The 22,158-nt window shown below is 43.6% G+C and overlaps 1 protein-coding gene across 1 annotated transcript in view; it reads right to left on the reverse strand.

The window, feature by feature from the left end:
• Positions 1-391: 391 nt before the first annotated feature.
• LOC142074706 (SWI/SNF-related matrix-associated actin-dependent regulator of chromatin subfamily A member 2-like) overlaps positions 392-22,158 on the reverse strand; it is a 58,725-nt gene continuing 36,958 nt past the window's right edge. Inside the window, exons 3-7 of the mRNA XM_075135510.1 lie at positions 17,855-17,960; positions 16,932-17,033; positions 9,549-9,684; positions 1,051-1,193; positions 392-427 (exon numbers count right to left, since the gene is read on the reverse strand). Coding sequence (XP_074991611.1) covers positions 392-427; positions 1,051-1,193; positions 9,549-9,684; positions 16,932-17,033; positions 17,855-17,960 — 523 coding nt within the window. The remainder of the gene's footprint in view (positions 428-1,050; positions 1,194-9,548; positions 9,685-16,931; positions 17,034-17,854; positions 17,961-22,158) is intronic.

Consider the following 22,158-nt stretch of genomic DNA (forward strand, 5'->3'; position numbering starts at 1 on the left):
TGGCTTCTCCTGGTTATCAATGCTACAAAAGACTTTTTTTTTGTCTTTCTGGTGACACTGAAAACATCAAATGATAAAACCAGGCATGATGAAACCATTACCAAGGAAACCCAACCCAGAGAAATATACTATCAATGCACATTTTTTCATCAAAAGCTTTTTTGTTGTTCTGGAGATTTTAAAAAAAAACTTTGAGGCCCATTTGGTCACAGTATGTTACTTTTTTCCTTTTTTACACTATGATATCATATGTTTGTCAGGCACTATCCTAGAGCTAGTTTATAGAGGATGAGAATACAACCCAATGTCTGTTTGACAAAATTAATTCAGTGGTTGTAAAATGAGAGAAGAGAAGGGGATGGGGTCAGTTCTGCCAAGGAAATAAACTGAATTACTCATCATCACTTCCGCTTGCTTCTGACTGGTCCTAGAGGTAAGAGACACAAGAAAAGTCAGAAATTCTTTGCCAAGTATTCTATGTTTCTTGTTAAAGAAAAAAAGAAAAATTACAATTAAATTGACAAATCAAGATAGCCATAAGAAAAGTAATATGTTATTTACTATTTTCCTTTCATGACATTTCATTCTAATTAAATTGCCATGGGCCTCTTTAGAGAAGAAAAGGCACAGAATCGGGAAACACTAGCTCCTTTCTGTCTACCCAGGTATTTTAAAAATGTCTGGAAAGATCTGTCTTCATTTGTTGCATTAATAGAAACACCTACGAGAAATTAAACCCAAGTGTTTCTAGGGTGGGAATGAAAGCAAACAAACCATGAGTTTTAAAGTTTCAAAGAAAGAAAGAACATCTTCAAAAAATAAGTGCCAAAAGTGTCAGACTTTTTGTCTTAAAGCACCAAGACCAGATCCCACAAGCAAACCCTAACACAGTTTGAACCTGCTCCCCCATCCTCCCAAGATGATGACACAGATTAAAAACAATGCTTAATGTTTCTAAGCATGAAGAGGTGAAAATTCTGAGTGCAAACAGGACATGGTATAGATGAAATCACTGCAACCATTTCCAAAATCTCAGTGAACAAAACGTACGTTTTCATCTTGATCCTCATCACTGTCATTGTCACTCACAACAGGCTTGGCTTTTACTCGGCTTTGCCTCTTCTTGCCTTTGCCTTTGTCCTGGCTTTTTTCATCCTTCTTGTACAGCTTGATTTTGACTTTCACTGATTTTGCTGTAAAAAGTGGAATGTGAATGTAACATCTGCCTTTATTTATTGTATACCATTTTCCTACTAAATAACTTTTAAATAGTCTGTCTTAATGCAAATTCTCCCCTTGTAGCCTGAAAAAAATCTTCTTTCTGTTCTTTATCTGGATTGTGGAATTAAGTAGAGATATTTGCTTTTACTTGTGGTCTTGATAGTTGCAGTGCTAATGTGCATTAAACTATCAAGAAAATCCAAGAGTTGATCAGGTGCATCCTCCTTTCACTTTTAGAATGCATGGCACTTAGAGATAACATTTAATGTTGCAACTACACTCAGGGAACCTTGTACAAGAAGATGCATGTTAAGAAATAAAGTAGTTTTTGTTGCCTGCACATAGAAAAATGTCTGTCTACAGTAGGAACAGACAATTTTGGGGTTTTTTAACTACACAAACTCCATGTGGAGGTGACTGGAAATTTCTGAGTTGACAGCTGTCGTGGTTTAACCCCAGCCAGCAAATAAACCCCACGCAGCCGCTCACTCACCCCCCCACCTCTGATGGGATGGGGGAGAGAATCGGGAGGGCACAAGTAGGAAAACTCCCGGGTTGAGATAAAAACAGTTTAATAATTGAAATAAAATGAAGTAGAACAGTAATAATAACAATGAGAACAACAACAATAACAGAATACGCAAAGCAGGCAATGCACAATGCAACTGCTCACCGACCGCTAACCGCGTGTCACGAATGGGAGGCGAGCCCCGCCCCACCCCGGTTTTTATACTGAGCATGATATCACATGGTATAGAATACCCCATTGGCCAGCTGGGTCCACCACCCCGGCTGTGCTCCCCCCGGCCCCAGCTTGCCCTGCACGTGGCAGGGTATGGGAGGCCGAAAAGAGAAACCAAAAGTCTCCCTGGTGCAAGCACCACCCAGCAACAAACAAAGCATCAATGGGCCATCAACGCTCCTCTCATACCAAACCCAAAACACAGCACACCCCCCCAAGCTACTGGGAAGAAAGTTAACTCTGTCCCAACCGGAACCAGGACAACAGCTTACTGAAGAGAACACAAGTGCCCAGTTCCAGGGTATCTGCTCATTTCCAGATGAACTGCTGAAGTTGCATGCTCTGCACAGCTGCTTGTAATACTTGCAGATTAGCTCAAGGCAAAAGTAATCTAGTTTCTCTATCCAGACACACTTTCAAAGTGCAGTTCTAGGTAGTTAGAAAGTATGGGGTAGAAGCACTTGGGTGGCAGAAAGCAGAATGAAGGGATCCCTCCTTTTCCACAATGTCATGTTTCCAAATTTGCAGGGACTTCAAGTTCAGAGGTTATGTGAGAAGGTACCTATTGAGGAAAATTTAATTGGTCAGGGGATCTAAAAGGCAATATGTAGAACTGGCTCATTCTATAGTCATTTTTTTGACATAAGTGTGTTGTGAACCTACTGGCTACTTGGTTATTGGTCAGCGCGGGTGGTGAGCAATTGCATTGTGCATCACTCATTTTGTATATTCTATCATTATTATTATTATAATTATTTTCCCTTTTCTGTTCTATTAAACAGTCTTTATCTCAACCCACGAGTTTTTCTCATTCTTACCCTTCCGATTCTCTCCCCGTCCCACTGCAGGGGGCGGGGGGAGTGAGCGAGTGGCTGCGTGGTATTCGACTGCCTGCCAGGTTAAACCACGACAGTCATTTTTTGGTGCCCAACGTGGGGCACAAAGGGTTGAGATAACGACAGATCTGACCAAAGTGTGTTAAGGAAAAATTGTTATAAGCATTCATTATATTGATTGGTCACAATGTTGATTTACTGGCTTTCAAAGTTGTGGGGCTGGCTCTCAATGTTGCAATATGTAATACCTTGCTTGCAGTATATGTTCCCGGTTGTGCTGTTTATCATTATTCAGAACTGGGCCAAGATCATCATTTTGCTGCTGTTTTATGAGGTGATAAAATCATTGGTCGTAAGTCTAATATGATATCTGGACTCAGCACTGCCGTCATTTCTGTACCTCGGGAACCACCTCTAAGAAACTATTAGTAATTGCACTTTTTTCTCCTCGGAGAATGAATTTAAGGGGGAGACAGGATGGGACACTCTCTCCCACTTGTTCATCTTCCCTTCCATATCTTCAGAAAGTCCTTTTTCTTCTATCCTCTTCATGAAGATGTCCACAATATTCCCTGAGAATTTTGAATATCCTTGGGATGTTCAAACAAGCATGTTCCTATTGCTATGTCTCCTGAATGTGGTTTAGGCCATGTTTAGGGTTAAAAAATTATTCAGGAATGCTGTCCAGAGATCAACCCTCAGCAACAAGAAAAGAGGGAGGGCGAAGGGCGGTGCCTCATCGGGGCAGGCGGAGCGGAGGGTCCCGGGGGAGCGGGCGGCGGAAGATCAACCCCAGCGACAGACACGGTGGCTGCTCAAACCCCTGTCACAGGCACTGCGGCTATTTCAACCGCCACGACAACCCCTGTGGCTACTCAAACCCCGGCAACAGACACCGCAGTTACTCCAACCCCCGTGACAGGCACTGCAGCTACCCAAACCACAGCAACAGGTACTACAGCTGAACCAGAGTACCAACGCTTGCTGGTATCTGTCGCCCCTGTACAGAAGAGGAAATCTTGGAAGCGGAGATCAGGTCGTTTAGAAAAGGATGATGGAAAAGCAGGGCCATCACGAGGAGGGGAGGAGGAAGAGGAAGAACTCATAAACGAGATGGAAACCACCCGATCCCTATCCCTGAGTGAGCTGCGAGATACGCGGAAAGACTTCAGCCATCGTCCAGGCGAGCAAATTGTTACCTGGCTGCTCCGATGCTGGGATAATGGGGCCAGTAGCCTGGAATTAGAGGGGAAGGAAGCCAAACAGCTGGGATCCCTTGCTAGGGAAGGGGGCATTGACAAAGCAATTGGAAAAGGGGCACAGGAGCTCAGCCTCTGGAGGCGACTGCTGTCAGGCGTGAAGGAAAGGTATCCCTTCAAGGAAGATGTTATATATCGTCCAGGCAAATGGACCACTATGGAGAGAGGTATCCAGTACCTGAGAGAATTAGGCGTGCTGGAGGTGGTTTATAGTGACCTGGACAACAACCAAACGCCCAAAGATCCAGATGAAGTCCAGTGCACGCGACCCATGTGGCGGAAGTTGGTACGGAGCACACCAGCATCGTATGCCAGTTCGTTGGCAGTACTGTGCTGGAAAGACGAAGAAGCACCAAGGGTGGATGATGTGGTTGGCAGACTCCGGGAATATGAAGAAACTCTCTCTTCCTCCCGTGGCTGTGGAGAAACTGTCCTGGAAGGTCCAGCAACTTGAGGACGATATGTTCTACTCTCCACCTGTACGGACCAGTATCTCAGCCATTAGGAGTCAGCGTTCTTATGCTCAAGAGAGAAGATATAGTAGATACACACCACGGGGCACCCTGTGGTTTTGCCTGCGTGACCACGGAGAGGACATGAGGCAGTGGGATGGAAAACCTACCTTGACCCTAGAGGCACGGGTACGTGACTTGCAAGGAAAAACAATCACACAAGGGGGTTCTCCCAGGAAAAATGATGCTCCAGTTTTCAGGAAAAACCTGTCTCATGACGGTCCAGTTTCCAGTGAACAGTTCCCCAGACAGAGTAGAAGGGCTGATCTTACTTTGGATTGTAATGAAGAAATTCTTGACTCGCGTTTGCAAGAAGTGAGAAATGGATACTATGACCAGAACTAGAGGGGCCCTGTCTCCGGCCAGGTGGAGGAAAGGGACAACCGGGTTTACTGGACTGTGTGGATTCGATGGCCTGGCACATCAGAGCCACAGGAATATAAGGCTCTCGCAGACACCGGTGCACAGTGTACCCTGATGCCATCAAGCTATAAAGGGGCAGAACCCATGTGTATTTCTGGAGTGACAGGGAGATCCAGGAGTTAACTGTATTGGAGGCCGAAGTGAGCCTAACCGGGAATGAGCGGAAAAAGCACCCCATTGGGACTAGCCCAGAGGCTCCGTGCATCCTTGGCCTAGACTACCTCAGGAGAGGGTATTTCAAGGACCCAAAAGGGTACCGGTGGGCTTTTGGTATAGCTGCCCTGGAGACGGAGGAAATTAAACAGCTGTCTACCTTGCCTGGTCTCTCAGAGGACCCTTCTGTTGTGGGGTTGCTGAGGGTTGAAGAACAACAGGTACCAATCGCTACCGCAATGGTGCACCGGCGACAATATCGCACCTACCGAGACTCCCTGATTCCCATCCATGAGCTGATTCGTCGACTGGAGAGCCAAGGAGTGATCAGCAAGACTCACTCACCCTTTAACAGTCCCATATGGCCAGTGCGAAAGTCCAATGGATAGTGGAGACTAACAGTAGACTACTGTGGCCTGAACGAAGTCACGCCGCCACTGAGTGCTGACGTGCCGGACATGCTAGAACTCCAGTATGACCTGGAGTCAAAGGCAGCCAAGTGGTACGCCACAAATGATATCGCCAATGCGTTCTTCTCAATCCCTTTGGCGACAGAATCCAGGCCACAATTTGCTTTCACTTGGAGGGGCGTCCAGTACACCTGGAACCGACTGCCCCAGGGGTGGAAACACAGCCCTACCATTTGCCATGGACTGATCCACACCGCACTGGAACAGGGTGAGGCTCCAGAACACCTGCAATACATTGATGACATCATCGTATGGGGCAACACAGCAGAAGAAGTTTTTGAGAAAGGGAAGAAAATAATTCAAATCTTTTTGAAGGCCGGTTTTGCCATAAACCAAAGTAAGGTCAAGGGACCTGCACAGGAGATCCAGTTTTTAGGAATAAAATGGCAAGATGGACGTCGCATCCATCCCAATGGATGTGATCAACAAAATAACAGCCATGTCCCCACCAACTAGCAAAAAGGAAACACAAGCTTTCTTAGGCCTTGTGGGCTTTTGGAGAATGCATATTCCAGATTACAGCCTGATCGTAAGCCCTCTGTATCACGTGACCAGGAAGAAGAACGACTTCAGATGGGGCCCTGAGCAACAACAAGCCTTTGAACAAATTAAACAGGAGATAGTTCATGCAGTAGCCCTTGGGCCAGTCCGGGCAGGACAAGATGTAAGGAATGTGCTCTACACCACAGTCGGGGAGAATGGCCCTACCTGGAGCCTCTGGCAGAAAGCACCAGGGGAGACTCGAGGTCGACCCTTAGGGTTCTGGAGTCGGGGATACAGAGGATCCGAGGCCCGCTATACTCCAACTGAGAAGGAGATATTGGCAGCATATGAAGGGGTTCGAGCTGCTTCGGAAGTGGTTGGTACTGAAGCACAGCTCCTCCTGGCACCCCGACTGCCGGTGCTGGGCTGGATGTTCAAAGGGAGGGGCCCCTCTACACATCATGCAACCGATGCTACGTGGAGTAAGTGGGTCGCACTGATCACACAACGGGCCCGAATAGGAAACCCCAGTCACCCAGGAATCTTGGAAGCGATCACGAACTGGCCAGAAGGCAAAGATTTCGAAATATCCCTAGAGGAGGAGGTGACACGTGCTGAAGAGGCCCCACTGTATAATAAACTACCAGAAAATGAGAATCAATATGCCCTGTTCACTGATGGGTCCTGTTGCCTTGTGGGAAATCATCGGAGGTGGAAAGCTGCTGTATGGAGTCCTATACGCCAAGTTGCAGAAACTGCTGAAGGAGAAGGTGAATCGAGCCAGTTTGCAGAGGTGAAAGCCATCCAGCTGGCCTTGGACATTGCTGAACGAGAAAAATGGCCAGTACTTTATCTCTATACTGACTCATGGATGGTGGCAAATGCCCTGTGGGGGTGGTTGCAGCAATGGAAGCAGAACAACTGGCAGCGCAGAGGTAAACCCAGCTGGGCTGCCGCATTGTGGCAAGATATCGCTGCCCGGGTAGAGAACCTGGCTGTAAAAGTACGTCACGTAGATTCTCACGTACCCAAGAGTCGCGCCACTGAAGAACACCAAAACAACCAGCAGGTGGACCAGGCTGCTAAGATTGAAGTGGCTCAAGGTGGATCTGGACTGGCAACATAAGGGCGAATTATTTATAGCTTGGTGGGCCCATGACGCCTCAGGCCATCAAGGAAGAGATGCAACATATAGATGGGCTCGTGATCGAGGAGTGGACTTGAGCATGGATGCTATTGCACAGGTTATCCACGAATGCGAAATCTGCGCTGCAATCAAGCAAGCCAAGCGAGTAAAGCCTCTTTGGTATGGGGGACGATGGTTGAAATATCAATATGGGGAGGCTTGGCAGATTGATTATATCACACTCCCACAAACCCGCCAAGGCAAGCGCTATGTGCTCACCATGGTGGAAGCAACCACAGGATGGCTGGAATCATACCCTGTGCCCCATGCCACTGCCCGGAACACCATCCTGGGCCTTGAAAAGCAAGTCCTGTGGCGACATGGCACCCCAGAAAGAATTGAGTCAGACAATGGGACTCATTTCCGAAACACCCTCATAGACACCTGGGTCAAAGTGTATGGCATTGAGTGGGTTTATCACATCCCCTATCACACACCAGCCTCTGAGAAAATCGAACGATACAATGGACTGCTAAAGACTACGCTGATAGCAATGGGTGGTGGTACATTCAAGCATTGGGACACACATTTAGCAAAAGCCACCTGGTTAGTCAACGCCAGGGGATCTGTCACTCGAGCTGGCTCTGCCCAATCAAAACTCTTACGTACTGTAGATGGAGATAAAGTCCCTGTCGTGCACATAAGAAATATGCTGGGGAAGACAGTCTGGGTTACACCTGCCTCTGGCAAGGGAAAACCCATCCGTGGGATTGCTTTTGCTCAAGGACCTGGGTGCACTTGGTGGGTAATGCGAAAGGATGGGGAAGTCCGGTGTGTACCTCAAGGGGATTTGATTTTGGGTGAAAATAGCCAATGAACTGAATTGTATGATGTTAATTGTTACATGATATTGTATATCATTATTTCTATGGTTGCTATCAATGGTATAGCAGTAAAAATCACCCAGATTAATGAAGAATGAACTAACTCCTATGAAACTGAGGAAAGTGCAACGATGATAGAACTGGACGAGTGGAGCGATACTGAAATGAGAACTGGCTTCAGGATGCAACAGTCCAACACCACACACCATCTCTCCTGTCCTGAAAGACTGTTATGACAGATGGAGCCCAAAGTCATGGACTAAATGAACTCAATGGACATTTTAGAGGGATAGTCTGTAGACTAAGGGAATGATATCTCTGTGTGTGTGTGTGTGTGTATATATATATATATATAAAAAGAAAGATGGTGATGATTAATTGAAATGTTTTGAAAAATGTGAGACCTAAGCATGACGTAAATGGTATAGAATAAGGGGTGGATACTGTCCTGGTTTCGGCTGGGATAGAGTTAAATTTCTTCCTAGTGCTGTGTTTTGGATTTAGTATGAGGAGAATGTTGATGACACACTGATGTTTTCAGTTGTTGCTAAGTACCCTGCTAGTCAAGGACAGCTCCCATGCTCTGCCAGGTGCACAAGATGGGAGGGAACCTAGTCGGGACAGCTGGCCCAGTTGGCCAATGGGGTATTCCATACCATGTGACGTCATGCTCAGTATATGAACGGTAGGCATGATCCAGGAAGTAGAAATCGCTACTTGGTTATTGGTCAGCACGGGTGGTGAGCAATTGCATTGTGCATCACTCATTTTGTATATTCTATCATTTTAATTTTTATTTTCCCTTTTCTGTTCTATTAAACTGTCTTTATCTCAACCCACGAGTTTTTCTCACTCTTACCCTTCCGATTCTCTCCCCGTCCCACCGGGGAGGTGGGGAGTGAGTGAGCGGCTGCGTGGTATTTGGCTGCCTGCCAAGTTAAACCATGACAGCCTCTTAAATTATGAATGTCATCTCCTGCTTGCCAAACAATCTGATTTCCATTTTCCCTTTGTCTTACTGAAGTAACATTTTCTGGTTCTTAATGATATATGTCGCATAATATCAGAAAGGTTGCTTACCTATGGATTAAGCAAGGCACTACTTCTAGGCACTTATATTTACAAGCGACATGATCAGGAAAAGAAGGGTCCATATATACCCATGGTCAGTCAGATAAGGATAAGTCAGATCTGTTTCCATCTGAGCAGTGCTTAAAAGCACTTGAAGTTTTCAGCACAATTCTTAGAAATATAGCCAGAATAGAGTAGCCAAGAGACTTAAGCTGAATGGAAGCAGCCAAAACAGCAAACTTTATAAGAAACTACTTCCACCAGTGGAAAATGACAGTCTATAACCAGTCTCAGTACACAAATGGAAAAATCAATTCCTCTCTCCTCCATAAATGTATTTCCTTCTCAGCATTCAGCAGGGAACTTACATTCTGACTCTGACTCCTCTTCTTCTTCATCATCATCATCATCATCATTGTTGCTTTCTTCCTCACTCTCTTCTTTGGCAATCTTCTGTCGTGCACTTTTGAATACAGACTGAAGAACAATGGAATCCTCATAGATCTACAGTATGAAAGCAAACCTATGTCAGAACTGCAAGCCAAGCAGCACCAAAAATTCACTTTTTTTCCTATACAAACTCACAGAACGTAGCCTTTTTATAAAAAATAACAATGCTTGTTTCATGAATTTTACAAAAAAATGCCAATATTGAATTTTCATGTTCTAAATGAAGAATCCGGCCAACAGTGAGCCACAAAAATATGACTCTTAAAATGTATCATATTTAAAATATCCAATTAGAGAAAGAGTCCATCCTGGAATGAATTTTTTTTTCTTTTATTATTATTTTATTACCACTAAACTATGATATATTTTAATTAGATCATAGCAGCCTTGAAAAATAGTTGTTCCAAAATCCAAAGTGGGTAAAAAAGAAAATAATTTATCCCAAGCAGCTTTGGGATTCCTTTAAGACTCCTTCGTTTAAGATCCAAAAAGACTGAAAATCAATGCTTATCCAAAACTCTATTAATATTTTGAAGCCTGCTAAGTATTTTTGATACTATCAGCTTTTATTTTAACCTCATTGGAAGAACATCTATGAACGAGAGGACTACATCTGGCTTGTAATGTATTTGCCAGATTAATTTAACAGAAATAAAAATTAAAAATAATAATGAGATACTGTAATCATCTAAACAAAATGAGCTTGCATATACTGCTCTGTAACACTTTGGAAGTAATGCATTGGTTACATTGAACACACCATATAAGATCTGTCTCTCCATGAAAGCACTTTTTAAGCCTCCAGCCCAGATGGAAATGCTTTGCTCAAAAAAACATAGAGGAGCATGCATCATACTAATAAAACAAATCTGAAGTATCTCACTTAAATTTTACTTTATTGTATACTTAAATATCTCTGTCCGAATTAAACTTATGGGTTTGTATCTTTTAATGTAAGTAGTGCACACATAAATATTATATTTTAATTTTATAAGTATGTGTCAGAGCAAAAGTGGATCCAAACTATTACAGAGATGTCCTGGTTCCGGCTAGGACAGAGTTAACTTTCTTCCCAGTAGCTTGGGGGGTGTGCTGTGTTTTGGGTTTGGTATGAGAGGAGCGTTGATGGCCCATTGATGCTTTGTTTGTTGCTGGGTGGTGCTTGCACCGGGGAGACTTTTGGTTTCTCTTTTCGGCCTCCCACGCCCTGCCACGTGCAGGGTAAGCTGGGGCGGGGGGGGGGAGCACAGCCGGGGTGGTTGACCCAGCTGGCCAATGGGGTATTCTATACCATGTGACATCATGCTCAGTATAAAAACCAGGTGTGTGGGGGGCTTGCCCCCCCTTTGTGGCACGCGGTCGGCGGTCGGCGAGCAGTTGCATTGTGCATTGCCTGCTTTGTGTATTCTGTTATTGTTGTTGTTCTCATTGTTATTATTACTGTTCTACTTAGTTTTATTTCAATTATTAAACTGTTTTTATCTCAACCCGGGAGTTTTCCTACTTGTGCCCTCCCGATTCTCTCCCCCATCTCAACGGAGTGGGGGGGTGATCGAGCGGCTGCGTGGGGTTTATTTGCTGGCTGGGGTTAAACGACAACAGTCCTTTTTGGCACCCAGTGTGGGGCACAAAGGGCTGAGATAACAACAGATTAATTAGAGCATATTAAGGAATTTATATCTGGTAACATACTAATTTGTTCTGCACCATGCTCCTGTTTTTACTGTACCTGTTAAAGATTGGAGTTGGGTTTTGTAGTCTGCTGTGCTCTGCCGTGATTAATGATGTTTTGCCTGGGAGATTTGTTACTAAAACGCTGGCATTGGGGGTTATTTGGTATTTGGGACTTGTAATGAAGCCGTTTCTGTATTTCGGGTACCACCTCATGGAGACCATTAGCAATTATACCTCTTCCCCTGAGAGGTTTTTTATGGAGGAAATAGAGAATGGCACCCTCACTACCTTCCTCCATGATGTCATCTCCTTTGTTAAATTAAATTGTCAGTACCTTGAACATCCCTGGGCAGTTAAGATACATCTATTGGTACTCCTTGGGAATATTGTTTTGGTTTTATCCAAGGTTAGTAAGCAATTTAAGAATGTCATCCAGAGATCTGCCCCAAGGCTGGATAGTTATGAGTGGCAGGGAGAGTGGGATAGCCTGGGCAAATGCCTAGGATGGTGGGCACCCCCAGTGTTTTGGAACTTCACCCCTGAACAAGTGCAGAACCCTGAAAAATTAGTAGAATATTTGGAAGAAGTATGCTGTCACCCTGGCCATTCTAGGGAGACACAAATCACTACAATGTGCTGGGGCCTGGCCCACGCCTACTGAGCCCTGTTTAACACCACTCAGAACCCCCAACCCACTCAGAACCCCCAATGTCTCTGCAGCTGATGACAAAGCAACAGGCCCTGTGGCTCCCCCACCCCCCACGGCAAGCACAGCCGCTACCCCACCCCCCACGGCAGGCATGGCAGCTACTCTGACGCCTGCAACAAGGAACCAACCCATGCCGGTATCAGTCGCCCCTATACAAAAAAGAAAATGCACAAGAAAATCAGCTCGTCTAGTAAGGGATGAAGATGAACCAGGGCCATCACAAGAACAGGAGGAGGAGGAGGCAGAAGCCATAAATGAGATGGTAACCACCCGAGATCCCTATCCCTGGGTGAGCTGCGAGATATGCGAAAAGACTTCAGCCGTCATCCAGGTGAGCACATTGTCACCTGGCTGCTCCGATGCTGGGATAACGGGGCCAGTAGCCTGGAATTAAAGGGTAGGGAAGCCAAGCAGCTGGGATCCCTTGCTAGGGAAGGGGGCATTGACAAAGCGATTGGGCAAGGGGCACAAGTCCTCAGCCTCTGGAGGCGACTCCTGTCAGGTGTGAAGGAAAGGTATCCCTTCAAGGAAGATGTTATATATCGCCCAGGCAAGTGGACCACCATGGAGAGAGGTATCCAGTACCTGAGGGAATTAGCCGTGCTGGAAGTGATTTATGATGACCTGAACAACGAGCAGTTATCCAGAGACCCAGATGAAGTCAAATGCACCCGACCCACGTGGCGGAAGTTTGTATGGAACGCACCAGCATCACATGCAAACTCATTGGCAATAATGACCTGGAGAGATGGAGAGGAACAAAAAGTGGATGAATTGGCTGGCCAACTCCGGCAATATGAAGAAAGTCTCTCTTCCGCCCTACGGGCCTGCATCTCTGCTGTGGAGAAACTGTCCCGGGAGGTCCAGCAATTCAAAGAGGATATGTCCTATTCTCCACCTGCACGGGCCAGTGTCTCAGCCATTAGGAGCAAGCGTCCCTCTGCTCAAGAGAGGAGACATCGTGGGTACACACCCCGGGGCACCCTGTGGTTCTACCTGCGTGACCACGGAGAGGACATGAGGAAGGGGTATAGAAAATCTACCTCAGCCCTACAGGCACGGGTACATGAGTTGCAAGGAAAAACAACCACAAAAGGGGGTTCTTCCAGGAAAACTGCTGCTCCAGTCTCCAGGGAGCAGTTCCCCAGAAACAGTAGAAGGGCTGATTCCACTTCCGACCTTAACAAAGGGACTTCTGATTCATACTTACAAGAAGTGGATAGCAAATATGATGACCAGGACTAGAGGGGCCCTGCCTCCAGCCAGGTGGAGGAAAGGGACAACCGGGTTTACTGGACTGTGTGGATTCGATGGCCTGGCACATCAGACCCACAGGAGTACAAGGCTCTCGTAGACACCAGTGCACAGTGTACCCTGATGCCATCAAGCTATAAAGGGGCAGAACCCACCTGTATTTCTGGAGTGACAGGGGGATCCCAAGAGTTAACTGTATTGGAGGCCGAAGTGAGCCTAACCGGGAATGAGTGGCAGAAGCACCCCATTGTGACTGGCCCAGAGGCTCCGTGCATCCTTGGCATAGACTACCTCAGGAGAGGGTATTTCAAGGACCCAAAAGGGTACCGGTGGGCTTTTGGTATAGCTGCCCTGGAGACGGAGGAAATTAAACAGCTGTCCACCTTGCCTGGTCTCTCAGAGGATCCTTCTGTTGTGGGGTTGTTGACGGTCAAAGAACAACAGGTGCTGATCGCTACCACAACAGTGCACCGGCGGCAATATCGCACCTACCGAGACTCCCTGATTCCCATCCATAAGCTGATTCGTCGACTGGAGAGCCAAGGAGTGATCAGCAAGACTCGCTCACCCTTTAACAGTCCCATATGGCCAGTGCGAAAGTCCAATGGAGAGTGGAGACTAACAGTACACTATCGTGGCCTGAAAGAAGTCACGCCGCCGCTGAGTGCTGACGTGCCGGACATGCTAGAACTCCAATACGAACTGGAATCACAGGCAGCCAAGTGGTACGCCACAATGGATATCGCTAATGCGTTCTTCTCAATCCCTTTGGCACCAGAGTGCAGGCCGCAGAGTGCAGGCCACAGTGTGCTTTCACTTGGAGGGGCGTCCAGTACACTTGGAACTGACTGCCCCAGGGGTGGAAACACAGCCCTACCATTTGCCATGGACTGATCCACACCACACTGGAACAGGGTGAGGCTCCAGAGCACCTGCAATAAATTGATGACATCATTGTATGGGGCAGCACAGCAGAAGAATTTTTTGCGAAAGGGAAGAGAATAGTCCAAATCCTTCTGAAGGCCGGTTTTGCCATAAAACAAAGTAAGGGCAAGGGACCTGCACAGGAGATTCAGTTTTTAGGAATAAAATGGCAAGATGGATGTCGTCAGATCCCAATGGATGTGATCAACAAAATAACAGCCATGTCCCCACCAGCTAGCAAAAAGGAAACACAAGCCTTCTTAGGCGTTGTGGGTTTTTGGAGAATGCATATTTCAAATTACAGTCAAATACTAAGCCCTCTCTATCACGTGACCAGGAAGAAGAACGATTTCAAATGGGGCCCTGAGCAACAACAAGCCTTTGAACAAATTAAATGGGAGATAGTTCATGCAGTAGCCCTTGGGCCAGTCCGGGCAGGACAAGATGTGAAGAATGTGCTCTACACGGCAGCCGGGGAGAATGGCCCTACCTGGAGCCTCTGGCAGAGAGCACCAGGGGAGACTCGAGGTCGACCCTTAGGGTTTTGGAGTCGGGGATACAGAGGATCCGAGGCCCGCTATACTCCAACTGAGAAGGAGATATTGGCAGCATATGAAGGGACTCGAGCTGCTTCGGAAGTGGTTGGTACTGAAGCACAGCTCCTCCTGGCACCCCGACTGCCGGTGCTGGGCTGGATGTTCAAAGGGAGGGGCCCCTCTACACATCATGCAACCGATGCTACGTGGAGTAAGTGGGTCGCACTGATCACACAACGGGCCCGAATAGGAAACCCCAGTCGCCCAGGAATCTTGGAGGTGATCACGAACTGGCCAGAAGGCAAAGATTTTGGCATATTCCCAGAGGAGGTGACACATGCTGAAGAGGCCCCACTGTATAACAAACTACCAGAAAATGAGAAGCAATATGCCCTGTTCACTGATGGGTCCTGTCGCCTTGTAGGAAAGCATCGGAGGTGGAAGGCTGCTGTATGGAGTCCTATACGACAATTCGCAGAAACTGCTGAAGGAGAAGGTGAGTCGAGCCAGTTTGCAGAGGTGAAAGCCATCCAGCTGGCTTTGAATATTGCTGAACGAGGAAAATGGACAGTACTTTATCTATCTCTATTTCCTCCATAAAAAACCTCTCAGAGGAAGAGGTATAATTGCTAATGGTTCCCTTGAGGTGGTACCCAAAATACAGTAACGGCTTCATTACAAATCCCAAATTCCAAATAACCCCCAATGCCAGCGTTTTAGTAACAAATCTCCCAGGCAAAACATCATTAATCACGGCAGAGCACAACAGACTGCCAAACCCAACACCAATCTTTAACAGGTACAGCAAAAACAAGAGCATGGTGCAGATCAGATAAATTAATATCGAGAGCAGATGAATCAATATTGTGACTAGCAACTCTTAACAGATATAAATTCCTTAATACGGTCTAGTTAATTTGTTGTCATCTCAACCCTTTGTGCCCCACGGTGGGCGCCAAAAAGGACTGTCGTGGTTTAGCCCCAGCCATCAACTAAACACCGCGCAGCTGCTCGCTCACCCCCCCACTCCGGTAGGATGGGGGAGAGAATCGGGAGGGCTCAGGTAGGAAAACTCGCGGGTTGAGATAAAAACAGTTTAATAATTGAAATAAACCAAAGTAGAACAATAATAATAACAATGAGAACAACAACAATAGCAGAATATACAAAGCAGACAATGCACAACGCAACTGCTCACCGCCCGCCGACCAACGGCAGCCCGGCCCATCCTGAGCATGAGAGTCCCCTCCTTCCCAGACCACGCCTCCTAATTATATACTGAGCATGACGCCACATGGTATGGAATACCCCATTGGCCAGCTGGGTCAGCCGCCCTGGCTATGCTTCCCCCACCCAGCTTCCCATGCACCTGGCAGAGCACGGGAAGCAGAAAAGTCCCCGGTGCAAGCCCACTCAGTAACAACCAAAACATCAATGGGCCATCAACGTTCCTCTCATACCAAACCCAAAACACAGCACACACCACACACCCCCAGCTACTGGGAAGAAAGTTAACTCTGTCCCAGCCGGAACCAGGACAGTATCTCTGTTTACCTCTTCTATTGTGAATTCATAGGACCGCGTGCATCCTTGTGTGTAAACCAGGCAAAATCCTGAACTCTATATCTCTCCAAGATGAGAGATTTGGGTACATTATTTATTAATGAGGCTACATTATTCCAGTCTCTCAAAATGGATATTGTTCTTTCAACAAGAAAAAAATTTCCACAATGTCCAGAGAATGTGAACTATATACACAAAGATCTAGTGTCAGACAAACTTTAAACTTTATCTTCCATTAGTAGAGCTGAAAATTTCACCACTAAACGCTTAACAACTGTCCCTAAGCTGGACTATTCTCTCAATTACTTGTGTTATGCACTGTGGTGAGCTCAAACCAACATATGGCTCTTCAGGGCGCAGCCATTTAGCATAGATTCAAATAGTCTGAAAACTGTCCTAAAGTATATCAGAACAAACTGATCTCAGGATTATGGAATCAAAACTAAATTCGCTGAATGTTTGAATTCTAGTTGTGACCAAAGGATTCTGGATGCTTCAAAGAATATGGGCATTTTTATTCATTAAAAGCACTAATAAGATTAAAAATAGAGGTTTTATATACAGAATTGTCATAATTAAACAAGCACTGAAAACACTGAGTAGGGAAGACACATGTTTAACACAAAGTGGTTCAATCAAACCTGTGATCCCTCCAAATTGAATGTCTGAGCATTGTGACACAGCAACATGACATCTTTCTCCAGATCACTGAGGTTCCGATATTTATGGCTACGAATTCTTTCCTGTTGCATTTGTTAAGAAGACATGGAGAAGGATGGATGGCAGCAGTGGGGAGAGAAAAATTAAAATAACAGACAAGACAATTAATATTGCTTTTCAATACATTAAAACCCTCTCTTTATACATTTTACCTAAGTGGAATGACAAGTATCTCATTAAAACAAACAAACCAAATTTAAAGCCTGTGTGAGAGGAATATGCTGACAAAACGCATCATGGCCAAAGGCAGACTAAAAATTGTGGAATCGTTTTGTGAATTGGAAGGGCCAAAAGCAACAGAAATTGTATTGTTGTGGGTAAGAAAGGAGTTCAATTCCAAGTTTCTTCTCAGTACAGAAACAAAAAGAGGTACAGTGTGAGTGAAGGTAAAAGAGAGAGCCATGAACTCCTCATGGCCTCTAAGGTGCAAGAAGTTGCCTAATCTTCACCTATCCAACTGTGGCTGTTCCAAGATGTGATGCTAGTTGAAAGATGATTATATCCCTCCCAAAAACATAAAATTTTTGCAAGCACTACACTTATTTAAGTTTTGCTTACAGATTCATGATTTGGTCCTTTACAAAAAAACCATTAATGTATCATCTCTGAAAGTATGATTTATGTCATCCTGTGTTTTGCTTTGACTTAGGTGTTAGTAGTGAAGTACTGCAATATACATTAAGCAAAATTCATAACAAGGGGTATATTAAATTTTAAAATCTAAGCAAAAAACATAGACAAATTTAATATCCACATGATCATAATTTTAATGATGACTTAATGTTCATATTTCTATATAGTGAAAAGGAATAAAGAAATGTCCACACCCAAAAATGGTTCTCACCTTTATTTTTTTGAAGTCCACTGGTTTCCTAATTAATTCATAATACTCTGGTAATTCTTTTCTAGATGGGAGCTGAATGAAGACTTCACTTAGCTGCCGTCCTGAACTGTTGAGAAAAACAAGCACACAATACAAAGAATTACTACAGCTTTCTCAGAAAAGAAATTGTATACAATCAAATTATTAAAAATCTAGCATTTTTTTTCTTGTAAAGGATTAGTAACAAACTTTGTTCTGAATTGATCTTATTGATTTGATATAAATAATTAATCTACAGTTTAATGCACAACTTTCATGTTCTTGTCCTGATACATCACCACCATAATATGTATAGATCATAAAGGAGAAGGATCAGGATTTGAATCTGAATTCTCTAGTGCTTTGTCTAGGGCAGTTTTATTCTTTTCTTCATTTTCTTTTATTATTCTTAACTATTCTCTTTCTTGTCACCTTAAATTTATCTTCCTCTTGGTCTTTTTTATAGCTATTTTTATAGCTCTGGTTCATAGTGAACTATTTGTCCATACTGGCTGCTATTATACCAGATGCTGATTGAAATCAGATCAACTAGGTTTTACAATACATGCCAGTATCAACTTTCATTAATGAATGTTAGGTTTCTGGGAAGATAATTTGTAAGTGCGTTGAAAATCAGTACTGCAGTTTGTACCTCTATAATCATCTGGAAAGAATTGTCAGAGATAAAGTAATGGATTATTTAGATTCCTTGGATAACCTAAGATACACTTTGCCTATGATTTGCAACTGTTTATATTCTCTGAGATTTCCAGATTTTCCCTTGTCCATCCCTTATTAATAGCTACTTTAATGCTTCTGAATAGAAGTTCTTTTTATCCTCTCATTTGTGGCTTCCCAGGTAATAGCTGACTATGAGTTATTTGGAGAGGAAAGATCTGTTGATGGCCCTTATGGGCTCAAGCATATATATATATTTATGCATATATTGCCATTTATCTGACAGTCATGGTAGCAGAAAAAAGCAGCTTCTGAGAAGAACTGTAGCCTGTTTACACAGACAGCATTCACCAGTGTTTCTCAGCCCATATTTCACAGACAGGAATATCACTGCTTAATTCTATCACAACTTACTCCAAAGGGGCCCTGTTTTTTCATTTCCACCTTTGAATGGTAATTTGTAGGAGTTGGGCAACACAGAGCCTGCTGCCAGTTCTTGAGCCCCCGCCTGAGCTTCTCTCTTACAGCTGTCCTCCACAATACAGCATTCTGTTGAAACTGCAGGTATCTTATCAGACACACTGGAACTAATGCTAAATCAAAGGTTAATTTAGGTAATTCTGTCATGATGAAGGAGGATAAGATGTATGGGACAGCTGTGTCCTCTATGAATGTCATCATCTATGCCTTCTCAATAGGGATCTCTTAATGTGTAAAATAGTCTCAGGATTTGGGTAGATACTATTTTGCCTATGGACCTAGTAGGTCAATGAACAATTAGGAATAAACAGTTTTCTTCTTTTACATGGAGATGTTGTTCCACTGATCCAAGATTTCTTAATGTTCTTGGTTTAGTTCTAGGACATTTCTTCTTATAGACATTGTATGAGAGAGAAGGACAATAATTCAAATATTCCAAGCACAGCTTCCTATTCGGTGTGGTCCAATCAATATCCTGTGGCATAAATCTTGTGTATTTTTCCATCCAGTTTACAGCAAACACAATCCTAGCAGTCAAATGCCTGTTAGGTTATGGCAGGTGCAGGAATATACTTTTAGCAGCTGCTGCTGCAGGGTGAGAAGAGACGGCTGGCTACATATATCCACCAGGGAAGGGAAAGTGTTCTGAGCATAGATCCAACCCTTATAGCTGTTGAGGCCAGACCACCCCATTCTGTACCACACATGAGAAAACCAGTCAAACTCCAGAAAGTTTACTAGCAACTCACCAAACAGATCTGATTTACTTAGGAAGCACCTGGATATTGTAATAAGAGAAAATCGTTAAATAGACAGATAATCCTAATCCAAATTCGCATTATTCCTCTCCCATCAGCAAATATTTGTGAAATTGTCATGCCGCTCTGTCTCTCATCTCCTTCTAGTACTGATTCACACAGAAGAGGTCAATTTACTACTTCTATACTTCATGAGTCAAAGGGAGAGAGGTTTGTACTGTGGATTTAAAGGCTCCAATCCTATCAATGTTCTATGTGAGTGACAATGTGATTCCACATGACAGGATTTGCTTTTGTTTCAGTTTGCGTTTTCAAAGAGAAATGGGAAGTTGCAAACAAAAGCTACATTTACATTATTTTCTTTAATAACCAAAAGTGTAGAACATTCACAGCTGCAAATGACATCAATGAAATTTGTTCCTGAATATATAAAACAATAAGTACTCTGAAAACAGATCTCTGGTGTCCAAATGGTATCTTAAAGTTTAAGTGTCTATTTGTCATCCATAAATTTAAAATAATGCTATGGTGTTGTGAAACTCAATTATATGTTTGCAAAGCATTTAGATACTATATACTGATGAACACCATAAAGAAGCCCATAAAAAAATTCATAATTCTGTCTTCTAATAGGGTTTGAATAATGGACACAACAAGTAAGGCATGAAACCACATATTCAGGAATGAAGATAAAGCAAAATAACAAATAGCTGTTCATTAAGTGATCATTGCCCATCTTGTACATGATATGAGGCAAAGATCCTGTGGAAAAAAACAAATGAAACCAGTACTCTGTCATAGCATTACAGGCTGTACTTACCTTCTGGCTGCTTGATTTCACAAACTTAATAATGTTCTTTTAATAATTCTGATTTGCAACATATATCATGCAGATGTAAGCTAATTCTTTAAAAGGCACAAGTTACTTGCAAAATTAGCACACAATTAGCAGATGACTTGTGGAGTCATCCAATATTGTGACAAAACTGTGTCTTCAGAAGCCAGAAGGTATGTTATTTTGTAGACATCCTCACTCTGTACTTGCTCAAAGATTAAAACAAAACATTTTCCCATTAAAACAAAAATTGGTAAAAAATAAATTTATTTTTAAAAAAGAAAGTAGTAAAACTCTACTTTCTGCAGCTAATACTATACTTTAATAGGAACAAACACAAATTTACAATTGCACCGTTATAGTAGATATGAAATATAGTCTTCAAAGTGCTTACAAAAAAACCAACCCCCCCCCTCAAAACCCACAAAGAGCATGTCTCCTGATTTATCATGTAAATGGTAAAACCAGATGTACTGCCCTTTAATTTTGTCTACCCAGATCAGTAACAACTTATTCTGTTGTACCATTTTCCCAGAATCTCCTATCACAGAAACATTACCTCCTGCTCCCTTTGTGTATGTGTTTCCATATTGCATGTTTGAAAAGACAATATTTATGTAATCAAAAATGACTGTTATGGGTATGGTGGAAGAAAATTATTAATTCTGAATGCCATTCTCTGATTTTTAATCCATATTTCCACTTTTAAAATTAAAAATAATAACCTCTATAGCCACCATATAAAAAAGCATGAGCAGTAATCATTTATGTTTGCCTAGCAACTAGCAGACTACATGTTGAAGAGCAAAGAGTGACCAGAATAAATTAACAGAGTTGACTGTGACAGGAAGATGAGTGATGGTTCTATTTAATACTAATATTTTTTAATACTATTGTATTAGTTCATCCTTTTATTCCCATGTGTGTTCACATGTGAATACTTACATATTATATAGGTTAAAATTCCTTAAGGAATACTACTCCTTTTTTTCAAAACTCTTTCCCCTTCAGGTATTTGAAACTAATGAAACCAGAAAGGAAAGATAAAAATGAAGCTGAAACTGCAAGATGTTCACATTTCTTTGGCAAATTTCACACTTCTCAAAAAACACTGTGTCCTGGTTTCAGCTGGGATAGAGTTAATTTTCTTCCTAGTAGCTGGTATAGTGCTGTGTTTTGGATTTAGGATGAGAATAATGTTGATAACACACTGATGCTTTAGTTGTTGCTAAGTAGTGTTTACAAAGTCAAGGACTTTTCAGCTTCCCATGCTCTGCCAGGTGCACAAGAAGCTGGGAGGGAGCATAGCCAGGACAGCTAACCCAACTGGCCAAAGGGGTACTCCATACCATATGACGTCATGCTCAGCGTATAAAGCTGGGAGGAGAAGAAGGAAGGGGGGGACATTCGGAGTGATGGCGTTTGTCTTCCCAAGTAACCGTTACGTGTGATGGAGCCCTGCTTTCCTGGAGATGGCTGAACACCTGCCTGCCGATGGGAAGTAGTGAATGAATTCCTTGTTTTGCTTTGCTTGT

This window comes from Calonectris borealis, chromosome W (genome assembly GCF_964195595.1).
Source record: "Calonectris borealis chromosome W, bCalBor7.hap1.2, whole genome shotgun sequence".
NCBI classification, from domain to species: domain Eukaryota; kingdom Metazoa; phylum Chordata; class Aves; order Procellariiformes; family Procellariidae; genus Calonectris; species Calonectris borealis.